Source organism: Phyllostomus discolor, chromosome 4, assembly GCF_004126475.2.
Source record: "Phyllostomus discolor isolate MPI-MPIP mPhyDis1 chromosome 4, mPhyDis1.pri.v3, whole genome shotgun sequence".
NCBI lineage: Eukaryota > Metazoa > Chordata > Mammalia > Chiroptera > Phyllostomidae > Phyllostomus > Phyllostomus discolor.
In genome coordinates this window covers 167,884,090-167,901,530 of record NC_040906.2, presented here as the reverse complement: position 1 = coordinate 167,901,530, position 17,441 = coordinate 167,884,090, and the positions used below count along the sequence as shown (strand labels likewise).

General features: G+C 46.6%; 1 protein-coding gene across 1 annotated transcript in view; it reads left to right on the top strand.

Moving 5' to 3' along the window:
- The window catches only part of METTL24 (methyltransferase like 24), a 94,820-nt gene that overhangs the window by 22,150 nt on the left and 55,229 nt on the right, over positions 1-17,441 (top strand). Inside the window, exons 2-3 of the mRNA XM_028510358.2 lie at positions 9,228-9,326; positions 15,800-15,939. Of these exons, the coding sequence (XP_028366159.1) occupies positions 9,228-9,326; positions 15,800-15,939 (239 nt within the window). The remainder of the gene's footprint in view (positions 1-9,227; positions 9,327-15,799; positions 15,940-17,441) is intronic.

Genomic DNA, 17,441 nt, shown 5'->3' with positions numbered 1-17,441 from the left:
CGGGTGACGTTACCCCAGTGAGATCCATGATTTGACATGTGAGCACCTACTATGTACTCAGATGCTGTATAGTTTCCTTGTCATGCAAACAAGTGCAAACCTCTGCATTTCACAGGATCTGCTCCAGGAATTTGGCTTTCCTTTCTACAGTCTATGATGAAACCTAAAATACATTATGTTTTATTCTCCTAGACTATTTTGACACACACAGAACACACACTGAATTTAAAGATGTCAATTTAAGAACAAAACCCAACTCAAATTCATTCAGCATTTCTTCCCAACTTACTGGGGTGACTTACAGAATAAATCCAGAGCTGAGCATTTACCGGTATTCCTCCCTCTCCTTTGTTTTTCTTTCATTTTTTATTCCTTCCTAAAAGTTATCAGGGTCTGCTTGAATTATAGTGCTTTTTTTTTTGTCAGAGTTGATTTGATTTCTGGTCCCTTGCCTACCAGCCTACACTCTGATGATAAAGAGATGGCAGATTGATGGGAAAAGGATTCAGAACACTGCTCTGGATTTGGGTTTCAGCATGAGTGCTGTCTGCTGCCAGAGACATTTAGCAGATGGACTTGAGGAGGTGGGACCCGGCCCTAACAGGGAGGGAACCGCAGGGTAAGAGGCCCCCTATGGGCTGGGCTGCCTCTGTCCTCTCCTTCCCAGCCATTCTGACCCTGGCCCACTAGCAGGTCTGTCACAGATGATCTCTTTTTTTGTTACTGTCTTTAGTTTTCAGCAGTTTTATCATGACATCTATGGGCATGAATTTCTTTGAATTTTTCTGTTTGGGGTTTGCTGAGATCCTTAGATCTTGAAGTTTATGTTTATTGTCCAATTGGGGATTCTTGCAGCCATTACATGTTTAATTTTTTTTTCTTTTTTGTGTGCACTGTTTTCTTTCTCCTTCTCCTCTGGAATGCCGCTGGCTGTGTGCTAGAGCTCTTGCTGGTGTCCCACAAGGTCATTTTTCCTCTTTGCTGTTCAGATTGGATACTTTCTGTTGGTCTATGTTCAAGTTCACTGACTCTTCCTTGTGTGAGTCCACCCACGGAGATTTTTAGGTTTTCCAGATCTAAAATTTTCATTTGGGTTTTTATACTTCCTATTTCTTTGCTGAGACTTCCTATCTTTCCATTGGTTTCAGGAGTGTGTGCCCTGACTTCTTGGAGCATTTTTCAGATTTGTTGCTTTTAAGTTTGTTTGTTTTTCTAAATAATTCCAACATCTGTGTCACGCCTGTATTGGTATCTGTTGAGCGTCTTTTCCCCACACTGATTGGGATTCCCCTGAGTCCTTGTCTTGGGTTTCCTGCTGAGTAATTCTGAGTTACATCCTGGACATTTTGAATATTATATTATGAGACTTGGAGTTATGTTTAAATGCTGCAGATAAAGTCGATATATACGTCCTAACAGGCAGATGACCTAGTTGGGTTCAGGCCTTAGGTTCCAGCCAGCTTCTGTGGGTTGTGGTTTCAGATCAGTTCTGATTTCAAAGCCTTTGCAGTGTGTTGCAGCTTCGTCCCACCTCCATGCCACCCAGTGACCAACCTGGCACCCGGGAGAGGTCTGTCTGTTAGCTTGGTTCTCAGAGTATGAAATACTAACGAGGATCATATTAACGAGCCCGGGATTCATAAACCACTTTGCGGGGTTGCTTTCCTTCTCTGCGGTTTCCCCAGTATTGTCCATTTTCCTGCATTTTCTGAACCTTTGGCCAGAAAGGTTGGGCTTTCATTTCCCTGTGCTTTGCCACACGCTTCCCATGACTGTGCTCAAGTCCAGGGCGAACTCATGGGGCTTCACCCCACTGCCTTGGGCTTCAGACTGGAGAGGAAGCTTCTGTGTCCTCAGAGTTCTAGGTACTTGTGGCTGCTGGTGTGACTTCCATTACCACAGTGGGATTGCCTGGGAGTTGGGATGAAAGAATGAAGAAAAAGAAAGGAGAGGGGGAAACGGGGAGGGTTTCCCCCACTCTCAGCATTAGGAGACCTCTTCCCTCCTTGGGCCTGAACAAGAGAGCTTCTGCTGGGGCTCTCGGTCTGTGCCAGTGCCCGTGTCTGGTGTGGCTCTGCTTGTGTGGGGGGAGGAGGCAGGATACCAGAAGGAAAACACAGGGGTGACCTCACCACCCGTTCAGTGGCACTTTGAATTCTAGTCTTTTCCTCCAATCTGTCTGCTAGTATTTACTTTTCAGATTCCTCGAAAAATTGCTCTGTGCATTCTTTTATTGCTGCATTCCGTGGGAGACATAGGGCAGTGGTGCGCTTACCCATCGTACCCAGAACTGACGCTGAGATTCTTTTTTTATTAAATAAATTTTTTGCACGGGGTGCCTGAATTTTAAACATCACCATAAAATGTGTAACTGCCCCTTGCTTATTCTGAAGCAGGCCGCCTCCGAGGGAAGGCTAATTGCATGAGGATGTCCAGGGGAAGCATGTGAGCTGCCACCCAAGAGCCTCTCGGAGCCCCTGGTCCCTTTCCAACAAAGGCCTGACAGCCATGAGATCGAAGGGCTGATGCTCACAAATTCTCAGCTGTGGCCAGATTCACTTCTGTCCAGGCACCATTTTGTGCCTCCTCCTCCCCTAATAACTGGCACAAATCCCCTTCTTTCTCTAAAAAGGAATAAACAATTTTCTTCAATCATTGTTTCCTAGCCACTAGCAGATGCTCTTAATTAGCACGAAATTGCAAAATAAATATATTTGGCTTGTTTCGGATTTGTTTCTCCCAGAAGCTTAGGCCTCCCCAACATCAGCTCACCAGCACATGCTCAGCATATTGTTTGGTTCGAGTCAGGAACTCACAACCTTGTTCTTCTCCATGGGCACAACCACGAAGCAGGGGACCAGTTGTGAGCCATCCCTCCAGCGGAAACGGCTGGTTCTCAAACTTTTCAGGAGCTTATTAGCTGTGGGAATGTGCATTTGGGAGTACTGGAACTCTGTAAAAATATCCCAGACACTCTAGTAATTATCTATCGCAATAAAGAAACTGATCATTGAAATTGCTCCTCATACAGTTTCACCCCTGAAGAACTGTAGCATTGAAAACACAGAGGAATGGACCATTGCAAGCCTTCCTCTGGTTTATTTTATACTTGTTTTTTATACAAAATCAAAGAAAGAAAAAATTGCTTGTGTAATTGATGCTGGCACTGCTCTTATTTTGACAGTTTCTGCACAGGCTACATGAGGCCATTCAAGGGCGTGGGGACACTGCCGTGGAGAAGGAGTCGTGATTCCAAACTTCAAGAAAAAGCAAGCTTTTGCAGAAGGCAGTATTGATGGCTTTCTTTTCTAGGTCATGGGTGGGTCTGCTTTATTCTGTAATTTTTTAATGCAACGAGTTTTGTTTGGGGTTTATGGTCTTGAATTAATATAATTCTATTATGTTGCCTAAATGTAGGCTGGTAGGCAAAAGAGTATTTTTGAAGACTGCTTTATTCTTTGTTTAATCTTTTAATAGTAAGATCTTGGAATTCAGTTTCTTTGGTTTGAAAGAGTCATTTTCTTTTTTTGAGAAACACATTTACTGATGAAATCATAAATTATAAAAATACCCCAAAGCCTCGTGGCTTTGCTTTTTGCATTCTTTTTGAGGCAAGTCCGTTATCTCTGTGAACTGGCTTGGACTGACTCAGTGATCACTATTTACCCTTTGGGAAGCAGAGTCTCAGATGTCTGCAAAATAGCCCCCAAATAACATGAGTTACTTGGGTATAGAATCTTTTCCCATCCTTAATTTATGGAAAATTTTTCTGTGTACTCAAAACATTTGCCCCTCAGGAGAAGAAACCAGCTCACTTTTCAGTGCACATTTCCTGGATAAAGCCTTCCCAAACAAGGTGGGCTGCTTCCTTTCCTCAGAAATCTGGACCCAGTCCTCCTGGTGAAGTAGGTTAGTGCTGGGGGAGGGACTCCTTTGTATGAATGGTTCAGGGGGCAGGACCAACAATTGCCAACAAATTGATGGCCCCCACCCCCATCCTTGTAGGAGCTTAGGGGCGTGGCATCTCTGTGGTAACTCAGTGTGTATGCTCCATTTGACAGTTGAGCTCAAGCCTGCTGGGGACAGACAGACCAGCCCCAAATGACAGTACCTTTAACTTCCTTCTGCATGAGCTGCTCCTTTACTATCGGAAGAGGAAGTGGGGGCACAGACAGGACTGTGAATCCAGGTTCCTACCTCCCAGCAGTGATGGGTGAAGCATTGTTCTGGCCACTTGATATTTGGAGCACATGGATAACAGCGTACCCTGGAGTTTAGAAGATTATTTGCATTAAATTGCTAACCCCAGAGTTAGCGTGTTAGACCTCAGTCCTTGAGTTTGGCTAAGAAAGAATTCAGAGCCAGGAAATTAATTTAGGGAGTCACTGAAGTAGAAGGACTGGGCTGCAAGGACCCAGGAAATAAGTTACAGAGGCAAAAGAAGGGCTCTTGGAACTTTGGAGAAAGAAACCAAAGATAACAGCCTGAAGGAAGAAAGGGGAATGTCCGGGGTGGGGAGGGGGGAGGTGCTCCAGAGAGTGTGCCCTGAGGAAAGAAGGCGGTGGGGGGAGGCGCTGGCATGCTAGGGTGGAGGGGGTGGGGGGAAAGGGTTGGTGGGGGAGAGGAGGGAGCCTTAAGGGTTTATATTGTTTCCAAGGCAGGAATTTTAGAGGAGGTCTCAGAGAGGATCTTGATAGAATATTCATTGGCTTTCCAGGTGTGCCTTTTCAGGTTCATGGTCTCTACTGATTGGTCAGCACTAGGGGAGGGGGACATTAGTCATTACATCTGGTCTTCTTGTCAGCTATCCTCACTTGTCTGGTTTTGCTGCTTTTCTGGGCCGGGAGCTAAAACACAGCTGAGGCCTTGATGTTATCCCTAATTTGACCAAAACTCTGTCTGTATGGTTAGCAGACCTGAGGCTTTGTTCCTAAGATTACCTGATGCCTGTCAGAACCTCATTGACCTGAGGGCTTAATTCCTATGGAAGTGGTCATGCGAGAACTTGAATAGGCATCTTATGAGGCTCTTCTCCGGCCCCTTGTTCCTCCTCTAAGGGGTCTAAACTAGAAGACCACCGATGTGAAAGGGCAGGGGTCTAAACCACACGACTAGCAACATGCTAGGGGAGGAAAGGCCACCCTGGGAGTGAGGTTTTCGCCTATAATACTTGTTTTCCCAGTTTTGCCTGTTGCTAGGCACCAGGAACTTTTTGCCCCAGTGACGTTCTGGACCTGGCCATTCATTCCTGCTCTGCTCATGCCTGCCTAACTGCCTGCTCTATCAAAGTCATAATGATACTTTTTTTTTTAAAGAAAAATATACTTTGCCTTGTTCTATTAAACACTGGCCGTTGGTGTTTTAAGGTGCTCAGAGAATTCTGTTTGTGGGATTTTTTCGAAGGACAAATACTGATGTGTGCACTACAGAACTAAGATAAATGATAATTGAAAGAGATGATAAAAGCTAGCATTTTCCTTGGGGAAATAATCACAAATTACTGTCAGACTGATTCCAATAAGAACATTACTTTATGCGGAATGTTTTTTAAACAGCTCAGCCAAAGCACTTCGGATATCGCTACCTTAGGTCTCTCACCTTATATTATTCATTGTTCCAGCCACAGTGTAGTGGCCAGTGCTCAGCTGGAAATAAGAAATAGCAGATGGCAAGAAGGATACGGTGTATGGATCCTTGAGATAGCTCTATAGTTCCACCATACTGACTCACCAGTGGATGCTGCGAAGAACTTCCATCAGCCCCTCGAGATCCACTCTGCACCCTGATCCTCCTGCCCTGCGCCCTGGGAGACTGACCCGTGTCGACCAACCACAGCCTCCCTCTCCTCTGCCTTCCTGTTGGGCTTGACAGTTAGGGGGCTGTGCAATAGGACAGGGTGTGATAGGATGGGCTGTGTTCCTCTGTTGCGTGCCTTCTCTGTATAGTTGTCCTGCCTGGTTCCGAAAGTCCCTCCCCGTCCTTGTTCCTTCAGGCTTATGGTTTACAAGGGCTCTTTGGTGCTGCCAGCCACAAATATTAATATATTGTTCTTTCTTGGTTTCCTCAAAACCTGTCTGCACCTTTGTAAATAGTCCATTAAATTCCTCCCAAATTAGCCAGTTGGAAGGAGCCCACTGATCCGACAGCAACCCTCACTGGTATTATTTGCCTGAGTCACCCAGATGCCAAAGTTGGTGATAATCTAGATATCATAATCTGTCTCTTTTGCCTTATTTCAAATAAACACTCTCTTCCAGGCTGGTCTGCCTCCAAATTATAATCAAATAGAGCAGAGGTCAGCACACTACAGTCTTGCGGGCCAAGTCCAGCCTGCTGCTGCCTGTTGTTGTGAATGGAGTTTATTGGAAACAGCCATGACCACTTGTTTACTTTCTCTCTAAGGCTGCTTGTGAGCCGCAGCCGGAGGTGAGGAGTTGCAACAGAAACTGTATGGCCTGATTTAGAGGGAAACCATGATGGGTGAACCTTACCATTTTCATCAAGAGTCTCTGGGGCCAGATGCTGGGGCACCTGTGAGTGGTCCTGGGACAAAGGCACAGGAAGTTTTAACCGCCAGGCCTAAACAGGCTGGCAGAAGGCAACTTGGGAAGTCACTCATTGTCCTCCGATGCAAAAGAATGCGACCCTGCAAAACTAGGAGGCGTTTGTATTTGAATGTGCTTATCATTAACGATTCCATAATTAGAGTCTCCCGGAAAGAACAGCGCTCCCTAGTGTTCCAGCATTTCCCCATCAAAGTTGCTCTGTGCACAGGCACCGCCCCCACCGGATGGGGCGCGCCTGCGCGGGGGGGGGGGGGGGGGGGGCGGAGTTCAGGTTATAGTCACGTCTGTGCTGGCCAGGCCTGGCGCAGAGCGGCTGGCGCTCTGTGAATACTTTTTGGCGAAATGATAATCAACACCTAATTCAGAGAAGGAAAAAAGAAGTGTGGGGGCAGTGGAATTTCCTGACCTCCTCCCTGTATCCCCCCAAAATAAATTCACAAGAAAGGAGAAGAAACAGGGCCGGTAGAAGACATTAACTGGGAAGATATATGAGCGAATGTTCTCAGGCTCTCTCTGAATAGAATGTCCGCCTGTTCAACCTTCACAGAACAAGAATAGCTATAAGAAAAGGCTATTTTTACAGAAAAGGTGCCCCTCAGGGCACTCTGAGTGTGTAGTTTGTGGGGCCCAGTGCAAAATAAAAGTGCGGGGCCTCTTGTTCAAAATTAAGAGTTTCGAGTCAGTGCCGGCAGAGCAGAAGCCAGGCTGGCATGGGCCATCCCGAGACGGGCAGGTCGCAAGCCCCTGAAACCGGCCCTCCTAAAGGCTTCCGGAGAAAGGCGCAGCCCACGGGAAATGAAGGAGGGTTCTTTAAGTCTGCAGGGCCTGCAGGGCGCTCGGCCTCGCAAGGCAGTGCAGATCTGTCTGGACCCTCTACTGTGGGCCCCAGGGACTCTGTGCAGTGAGTCAATAACGCATGGCCTGGACAACCCCTCATCACTCACGAAGAGTTGGTATTTATCTCAGACCCTCCGTCCAGAGGGCACTCCTCTCCCCCAGCCCACGCACCTGCCCTCACGCTGACTAACCTGCTGGCTCCCCCACTTCTCCTTGCTTTCAGTTGAACCCCAGGCCACCAGGGCCGCCCCATCGAGGAGCGCCAAACCACACGTGTACTAAAGCACCTCAGGGCTACCCTGTTTCGGTGTTTCTTTTTTGGACGAGAGGCAGTTCCTGCCATCATACTTGTTTGAGTCTGTTCAGGCCCCCATAACAACGCACCACAGTCTGGGTGGTTTTACACACGACAGAAATTTATTGCTCAGGGTTCTGGAGGCCTGAAGCCCCAGATCAGGGTGCCACATGGTTCGGTTCAGGTCTGTAGACTGCCTACTTCTGTGTGTGTCCTCACACGGAGGGAGGGGCGAGGGAGCTTTATAGGGTCTCTTTTCTAAGAGCACTGATCCCATTCACGAGGGCTCCCCTCATGACCTAATTACACCCCAGAGGCCACACATCCTGATATCACGTTGGGCATTAGCATTTCACATATGAGTTGGGGGAGGTGACACAGACATTCAGCCCATGACAATACCTAACTGAAGAACATGAACGTACACGAAGGGTCCCTTTGTCTTGTTTCCGGAACCCTCCCCTGCTCCCTTCCTCACCATAAAAGGGAGTTTAGGGGACCACCCCAAGCACTTTGCAGGAACCCCTGTGCCAAGACACCCAAGTGTTTCCTGACACGAGGCCTTCACCTTGCCAGCCGCTGAGCTTCCCCGGGCCCCCCAGCCCTTTCCTGCCCTCCACTGTGAGCCGGGCTCACCCCCTGGAATCACAGAGAGCCTCCTGGAAGTTTCCAGGTGGTGAGAACTGTAGGTGGGGAACTTGGACCTCTAGCTGGGACTTCACCAATTATTGCTTCCTGTTGACTGGCGGGATCCCCATTTGTGTTTCTTCTAGACCACTGCCTTCCCTCAGCCCTTCGTCCACCACCCCACTCGTGCTACAAAAGGGGTCTCAGGGCCTGTTTCTGCCACTGTGCTCATAGGAGCTCCGCAAGTCCTCTGATGAAAGGTGGGGACCGCCTCACGTGCTGGCAGGCCACTCTTGCCAGCCCGGCTGGTGACAGCTCTGGGCACCTCGTCCACATGTGTGAGATCCCAGAGGCCAGGGGCTCTGGGACACTGGGTGGCGCCACTGCACCTCCCTGCAGCGCCACCTGTCTCCCTGTGCTGGGGAAGGTGCCCAAGTGCCCAAGGTTTCAGGCCTCGTGGTGCTGAGAGAAGAAAACTGACCCTCAGGGAGGCGCATATCTCTGCAGCACTGAGCTTTGGAAACCGGAGTCGATAAGGGAGTGCTTCTCCTGCAAGGGGAGCAGCACTGTGTGGTACAGAGCGGCAGCAGAGAGCTGCATGGGGTCAAGTGGAGTTTGCCTTTGATCAGGAGACTCAGACGTCCCCAGGGAAGTCTTTGCAATCTCCTGCTTAGCCTGGTAGCTGGGCTTTCTCAGCCTCATTTATCTCCCGGTGATTGATGTGGTCTTAAGGACAGCAGCTCTGAACCAGCTCCCGGGCAACCGTCCCCCACCGCCGAGGACGAGTTTGTTTTACAGGTGGCTGGAGCAGCCTTGCTGCCTGTCTCGCACGCCAGGTCTTCCCCACCCCACCCTCCAACTCCTCACCCCTTACACACCGACCTGTGTTTTCTCTCCCGCAGGGTCCCCGGTGGCACATAGACCTCCAGCCTTGGGCAGGCCCTGCCCAGTCCCTGGATGAAGAAGCCTTGAGGTTCCTGAGATATATCAGCACCACCCAGGTTGTATTTCATGCACAAAGGAGTTTGGAGATGACGCAAAAGATACTGATCACCCCTTTAAAAAAGGGGTTGTCACTGAGGGCATGGGGAGTTATTCGGGGACCTGTGACAGGGACTTGAGAGGGACGTGGTTTCCGAGGCGTTGCTGCTTGAGTTTACCCACTCGCTTGGAGGCATTAGATAAGGATGCCTTCCATTCACTTCAGCATCTTCTCCCTTCCATCGTGAAATGTCTTAATGATTCATCCTGATATGTTTTAAGGACCCACTTTAGAAAATTGCTTTGGAAAACATCTGAAAAGACAGATTCGCACCCGTGAGTAGGCAGTCGAGTGTGTCAGAACCTTCATCTGGACGTTCAGGCCTCATTTGGTATCTGGAGGAGTCTGCCTTTTTGCTTTCCTGCCACAGAGCCTTGGCCGACAGCGACGTGCCAGGCCGGAGAGCACAGGAGACTTTGCAGGCAGTGCAAAGAGAAGCCTGTGAATCCAGAGGCTGTCTATGCTGCAGGGCACTTGAAGTCATTACCGAGCGCTGGCCTGTGTTAGTGACTTAACACGTTGTGGCAGCTCCCGCCTCATTCCGCAGGCTGAGTCAGTGCCCTGAGCAGGCAGAGAGCTTGTCCATTAAGGAGAGTCTATGACTCTTGACACGTTAATCAGGAGGTTCCATTCTCAAGTAGCCTGGGCTTGGGGGGAGAGTCAGAAGAGGAAATGGAGGCCTGAGGGAAACTCCGCCTGAACTGGGAGGTGCAGGTGAATTAGCAACTCAGGCTGCCTGGGAGGCGGAGGCCGGCTCAGGGAGCTTCGCCTGGGGCTGGGGTGGCACCGGGGACCCCAGTTCTTCCGATATCCCTTCAGCCCACTGGCGCTTGGCACTCCACTCTTCCTCCCAAATCGCACTGGCAGCAAAGCCCATTTTTCACCCATGGGAGAGAATATACTTCTAGATCTTTAGAAGGCTAATTTAGGGATAGAAGAAAGTCCCATTTCTAATATGATGCAGTCAATCAGGGATTTTAATATTTGTCACCTAGACATGGAAGTAAAAGCTCATTGAATTAATTATGAGTAATGGGATGACAAATTGGTCCCTGTGCTTCCATAAATTTTTATCTTATTTTGCTGCTACAGATTAATTTGGTGGACTCACACAGACTTAATTAAAGTACTGAAATTATAATTTTACAGTTTGGTTTAATGTGAAGGATGAGAAGCTGGACCTCTTACCTGCGACTTTAAGAAGCCCGTAAAGGCCCCTAAAGAAAATGAGAGATGTTAAATTTATGACTTGAATTTGAGAATGATGGGCTCCACCCCTCCAAATAAATTGACCCAGTGAAAGCCCCTACATTCCATTTAATATGTGTTGCAGGTTAATGTTCTGTAATTTCTAAAAGGCATGTTTACTTAGAAGAAGCTCTCGAGGCATGAAAAGGTCATCTCAAGCCTCTTAGATCTTTCCCATGACTTATGCACTAAGAGAAAAAAAGTTATATATAAGAAAAGCATGCTACAATGTTGTGACCCCGGGCATTTATTTTGATTGTGTCTCTCACTATTCTGATCTCAAAAAGGAAGAGTACTAAATTATTGCTAAGGTCCCTCTCAGTTCTGTGACTTTAAGCTACGCTGAGAGTAGTGTAGGATTGTTATTTTTAAAGCACCTACTATGTGCCAGGAACTGTGTTTGGCCCTGGGTGTATAATATCAACCTCAGGGGACTAACAAGTTGGAAAGAGAGAGAAATGGGCGTGCAGTGATTATTCAGCTTGATGAGTACAGTAATAGACACTTGGTTGCTGAAGCTGGCTAGGCTGATTGTCCTCCAGAAAGAATGAGATAAGTTCTAGACCGCACAATGCTTTTGTAATCAGGAGTCATTTTACCCAGTTAAGTCCTGTGCTTTTATGTACTTCCGGGTCACTCAGGGACCAGCAGGTGGGAGCGCATCAGAATGACACTCACTTGTTATTAAATAGAATCAATTACTACCCAGTGCTCTCCTCCCTTTCTATGTAATGCAGAGCTTTTGAGCTGCTTTGGGGGCTTATGCTTCATTTAGAACTCATTTTGAAAATGAAAATTTATAAAACTGGCAGAATATTAGAGTCACTATTAGCTAAGATTTTCAGTTAGCAGAAGTGAGTCATAATGGGCAAGGAAAAGAAATTAAACTTCTGAAGGTTTAAAAGCAAATTCCACCCCCATCCTTTTCTGCTGCATTTTAAAATAAAAAAAAAATTACTTCCTCAAATCTGTGTCCAAAAGTGTGCAGCAAGGCCCGGCGTGTGATATGTTCACCATTGATTTATTCTTTCTTAATTCAGTAGACGTTTGTTGAGCTCCTGCTTTGTGGCTGGCACTGTGCTGGACACAGGCTGGAACAGCAAACCTGAATTAAACCACTCCCCCGCACCCGCTGCATAACAGTCAGGGACTGCCGGGGACTGTGTGTGCTCTCGCAGAGCTGGGTGCTCAGGGCCAGAAGCGCAGGGCCCCCGGGGGGTGCGGCCCGAGACTGCAGTGGAGATGGCCCTCCTAGACTTGTGTGTTGTGGTGATTCTGAGGGCGCGATTGAGGCCCTGCAGTTTTAAAAAGGATTATATTTATTTATTTTTAGAGAGAGGGGAAGGGAGGGAGAGAGAGAGGAAGAACAGCATTGATTGGTTGCCTCTTGCATGTGCCGCCACCAGGGACCGAATCTGCAACCCAAGAATGTGTCCCGATGGGGAATCAAATCATTGACCCTTTGCTTTGCAGAATGACACCCAACTCCCTGAGCCACACTCGTCAGGGCAGGGACCCAGCCTTTATTTTTATGAAACATCAGAGGTCATGGTGTTTGGGTAAAGTGTACAGAACACCAAGCTCGTTTAATCAGGTATCGTTTTCTAATGTGAAAGACCATGGTTACATCTTTGAGTTTTGAAGTCGCTCATATGCTGCTGTTAACTAACAGTTAAATCATAAACACAGTGCTCTGTTCTAAGGAGAAGCTCCAGATCTAGCTTTTTATGGCAACCCCCAAACCATATGCCCCCAGCAAGCGTGCCTTGCAGTACAAAATTAATCTAAGCAACAGTTGCTGTTTAAAAAAAATAAAATATGTGTTAAACTATCATCTATCTATCTATCTATCTAATCATCCATCCATATACCTATTTTTCAGAACAACATAAGAGCTTAGGTTCTGGAGAGGCAGAACTTCATAACAGTAGTCTTTATTTTATTTATTATCACACACGTGCACACACAAATTGGGATAAAAACAGCAAAAGCACAACTCTCGAGATTGTACCTTTGAAAGTAATGGTATTACATAAACATACAGTTGGTCAGTGAAATGACTCTTGCCAGAAGTCTCCAAATTTTAAGGGCTCCCTTCACCAGGTTCTACTGCTTCTGGGTTGGCAGAACAGCTGTGCAAGCTTTTGCAATATGAAGTAAAATAAAAATAAATTCAATTCCTTTAAGTTAAAGAGCTAAAAAGCATTTTAGAAAACATTTTTCCCCCTGGAGTCTATTTTCCTTTGTCTAGGCCTAATGTGCTTTTGTGTGGACAAAATTACACGGGGAGTTAGGAGAGAGAATGAGAGAGAGAGGCAGAGAGAGAGAAAGAGAGACTGTAATTACTGGAGTTGAAGCTCAGCCTGGAGTTACCGCCTCCACTTATGTTGCTTGCAGTAGGGTTTATGGAAGCCCAAGCCATAAATCTTAACAAGGAAGTTGGAAAAATCAATATTTAATTAATTTTAGGAGCTGAATGTTACTGAGTTCTCTTAGTTATTTTCAAAAACTAATGTCTATCAGCGAAATGGTTAGTAAGTGGTTAAAATGGGAAAACTGTTTTATTTTTGAACTAGGAGAGGAAAGGGGAACATTAGCAGAGAGATTGGATGGAAAAGAATGCCTCCAATAGGGATATATCTGTGCGAGATGAAGTCTGTGGAAGAAGAAATGCTTAAAGTGTTTTTTTTTAATAGAATAAAACTCTACTCCTGTCATTGGCAAAAGAGGAGCAGCTGAACCCCAGAGCCCTGAATCTGGAGCCTTAATACTTACCTGATTCTTAGAGGCCTCTGGCTACTTGTCGATACTGCTGTTCCATCTTGGTTAGGAGTGGGGTTGAAGATGCTGCTGTTTTTAGTTCCAATCTCTGGCCTAAGTGTAGTTTCTTCCCCTGATTTGCTGAAGCACAGGGGAAGCCAGCCTGAACATTTCAGTGGGGTCTACAGAGGGCTCCCAGTAAACACACAGGACCACTGGCACAAGAATCACTGTGGGGAGCTTGTTAAGATGCATGTGTCATCCTCAAAGATTCTGAATTTACATATCTGGAGTGGCACCCAGGAATCTGCATTCTTAATTACCTTCCAAATGAAGGTGGACCACACCTGAGAAACACTGCAGGACAGGCCAGCGTTTGGCTTTAATGGTGTGAGGAGGGAATTATAAATCAGAACCCATGAACTTCCCTATCCTAATCTGTGGCTAAGGCAGTTGGTAGGGAGAGGTATACACCAAGGACAGCAGATAAGCATCATCATGACACTTTAATGAAAATACCCCAGGAAGCTGCCCTAGAGCAAATGGCTCAGCTTTGAAGTCCAGGCATGCTTTGGGGACCCACAGAACTGCGGCGGGAGGGCGGGTATGAAGAGAGGCCAATGGAGGTGTCGATGTTAAGGCTCAGTAACTTGCCCACCAGCAAAAACAGGCCCAAAGAGACACAGGCTCTGACTAATTAGATTAGCAACTTCTCCATTGGTTGGGCAGAGACTAGGAGGTGGGCAGGCAGAAGAATAATTTCCATTTATCTGTGGGATAATAATAGGAATGAATTATACAAAGGAATATGTTGATACACCCAATTAATAAATGTATTCTGTACTGGTTGCTTGGGAGAAGATTCAATTCCATTTATTATTTTTCCCCCTTTAATCAGTGGTTGTAGACAGAGCTATTGGGTTGAAGGAAAAGAATATAAATATATGGGGTTTCACATTTTTACTGCAGAGAGAGAGAGAGAGAGATAGATAGATAGATTGGTTGCCACCCTTGTGTGCCTCAGCTAGGGATTGAACCTGCAACCTAGGTATGTGCCCTAGCCAGGGATCGAACCTGCAACCACTGGTGTACAGAATGACACTCCAACCAACTAAGCCTCCCAGCCAGGGCTATAGGTTTTCACTTTTTAAGCTTCCCTCTAAGATGTCCAAATCCTAGAAGACTCAGTCATAGTCCTTGATAAATAGTGCTAGGGTGATTTTGCCAGGCCAGCCCTAGATTACAGCCCTAGATTGATGATGTATTAGTGGAACAGGTGCCACATAAACTCTTTTCAAATTACAGTTTTGGAAAATCAGTTAAATAAAGGGGTTGGCAAGCCTAGACTAACTTCTTGAGAAGAAAGTGGTTTGCTGTTATGTTTTCCAACGAATTAAAGTGGTAACCCTCAGAACACCTTTTCCATCTGGAGTGGCCTGTCTGTGACGTGGCAGTGAGAGCTGCTGTGTGGTTTGTGACGACCACGACAGTTTGGAGGGATTAGTGGGAAGTCCGCTTGCTCAGTAAGGTAAATACCTTGGCCCCAGACTTGTTTTCTTTGGTTCCAGCAGCCTCAGCCATTCACACTGTGTCAGCCTCAAATACAAGTCATAAACTCCTTAAAAAGAATGTTTACTTCATGCTCATTTGAAACTAGAGACTTACTTCCACTTGACTTAGATGCTTGTTCCCTTTGCTTTTCTTATCTAATGTTGATGGGTGAGTTAGCTCAGGGAGAGCGTCCTCAGGCTGGGGCCCTTGCTCTTCTCGCTGAGGCAGACACTCCTTAGAAGAGTGCTTCAGGAAGCTCCTGCCCTCTTAGCAGGGACTATGGATTAATTTCACCAGACCCCTTATCAGCTGTTACCTTGGATAACACTTGCTACCTATCTGGACGTGGTGGCTCCACCCTATCTGCCTGAGATAAGGAATCCACAATCTTTTACCCTTCTGAGACCCATGCACGGTCCTCTCACAGCTTTTAGCAGGAACACCGGGTGACAGACCTCTGTGCTTTTGGAGCACTGGTCTTCATGTCTGACTGTCCTTCATGGTCTCAGCTTCTGTTCATCCTCCAAGACGAACACACCTCTGCAGAGCCTTTCCTGACCCCTCCCTCTTCCCTGCCGTCTGCGTCCCCACTTTGCTCTCCCCGTGTGCACTCTGTGCATATGGCTATAGCAGCTCTTATCGTCCCTTCAAACCTGCCTATAGTCTCCACGAGGTTATTTAGAATCTGGCCCTTGGAATTCCTCTGCACATTTTACAGCAGTCTGTGTTTCCCTGGGGAAGGGCTAGTTAGCAGTGCGGAAGGACATAACTCTCCTGTTATGGTTTTCAGGCACCAGGGAAGCAGTTAAATCCCTACCTGCCATTTATCACCCAATGCTTTAAGTTGTTCACATTGATGTCCTCTCCCTACAGATTGCATGTGATCACATGAGCACAGACCGCCTGGCCGCCGATGCCAGCCCTGAGAAGAAGCCCTGGTCGGTTTGTCTTGATGACAGGTTTGGCTTAGCTCATCAAATCCGCAACAAGCAGTGCCGTCTCTACTCTTTAGGGTGAGTACGTTTCATAGCAGAAGAAAACAAAAACAGTCCTGCAGGTGGCCAAGGTCTTTCAGCAACGCAAAGTTATGAATGGATGCAACGCACAGCAGGTGCCATGTTGTGCTTCCCGTGTCATCGGACTCACCTGTGTGGGATGTCCCTGGGGTACTTGCTGATCGCCCGAGGAGCCAGGGCCACCGTCTCTCGTTATGCGGGTCAGAAGGTGGCAACTTCAATTTTCAGCACAATGATGAATCCTTTTGGTGAAGTCAATGATATCCAGCTAGAATTAGAGCATCCTGATTTTAAAGAGAGGGAAAATAACTAAGAATGCACCTAGAAACAAGGAAGAACAGTGAGGATATTAGAAATTTCATACGCAGTTATGATGAGTGACCCAAGGCAAATGGCCGCTGTTGGGTTTTTACGTTTTGTGACAATGGTGAATCTGTGTATACTTTTACGTTGAGAAAGAAAGAAAGAAAGAAAGAAAGAAAGAAAGAAAGAAAGAAAGAGAAGAAACCTCTTATGAAACCATGAGATTTTGTCAAAACTGTGGGAAATGTTGATATTCAGTTATTCAGCCTGAAATTACCTAAATGTACGAATGGATTTAGTGAGCTTTTTGTAAAAGGGTGAATATAAGGTAATGAAACTTTTTTCACCAAATGCACCAGTACTCAAGTTACACAGTTCTGAAGTCACAAATTATATATGTCTCAAAGAAGAGAGGAGAGCGGTTTTTTATCCTCACCCGAGGATATGTATATTGATTTCAGAAGGACAGGACGGGAGAGAGATGAAAAGGCAGAGGCAGAGGGAGAGGGCGAGAGAAATGCTGGTGTGAGAGAGCCGCCTCAGCCAGTTGCCGCCCACACACCGGACGTGCGGCAACTGGGGACTGAACCCGCAGCCTAGCTTGGTATTTAACACCCTGGAATAATTTCATTGAAAGCATGTAACTGAGTAAAATGAAACTGGGAAGGCTGTTTTTGGAGAAATTTGTAAAATTTCTTTTTGCTTTCCTTATACTTCTGAGCTATTAGATAAAAGAGTTCTGCTGTATGATTTTACATTATTCCACGCAAGGGTAGTTTCTTATTTTCATTTAAATGTTCACTATTCAAAATCAACTTTGTAAAGAGCAGATGAGAACAGTTGAATTCTGCTGGGAATAGAAATGCATAGATTATGAGGGCCAACATTTGATTCAAAACCTGAAAATGCTTAATTGAAAACTGGGAGCTAAATATTTCTTATGCCCTAAAAAAGGATGCTTGGGATTGTGGATATATGTGCTGATCACACTGTTACCCAGGGCTTAGGGTCTAGACAAGCATCCCCCACTTTTCGGTGAACTGCCTGCGTGAGGGGCAGGTAAAGTGCAGGCTGACAGCATCTCAAATGATGCTGAAGGAAGAAAGGAACCCAGGGAAGGGGTGGTGCTCCAGAAATGAGGGGCGTGGGTTCCCAGCACTAGGAGTGTTGGGAGAGTTATGAGGTGGGTGCGAGTG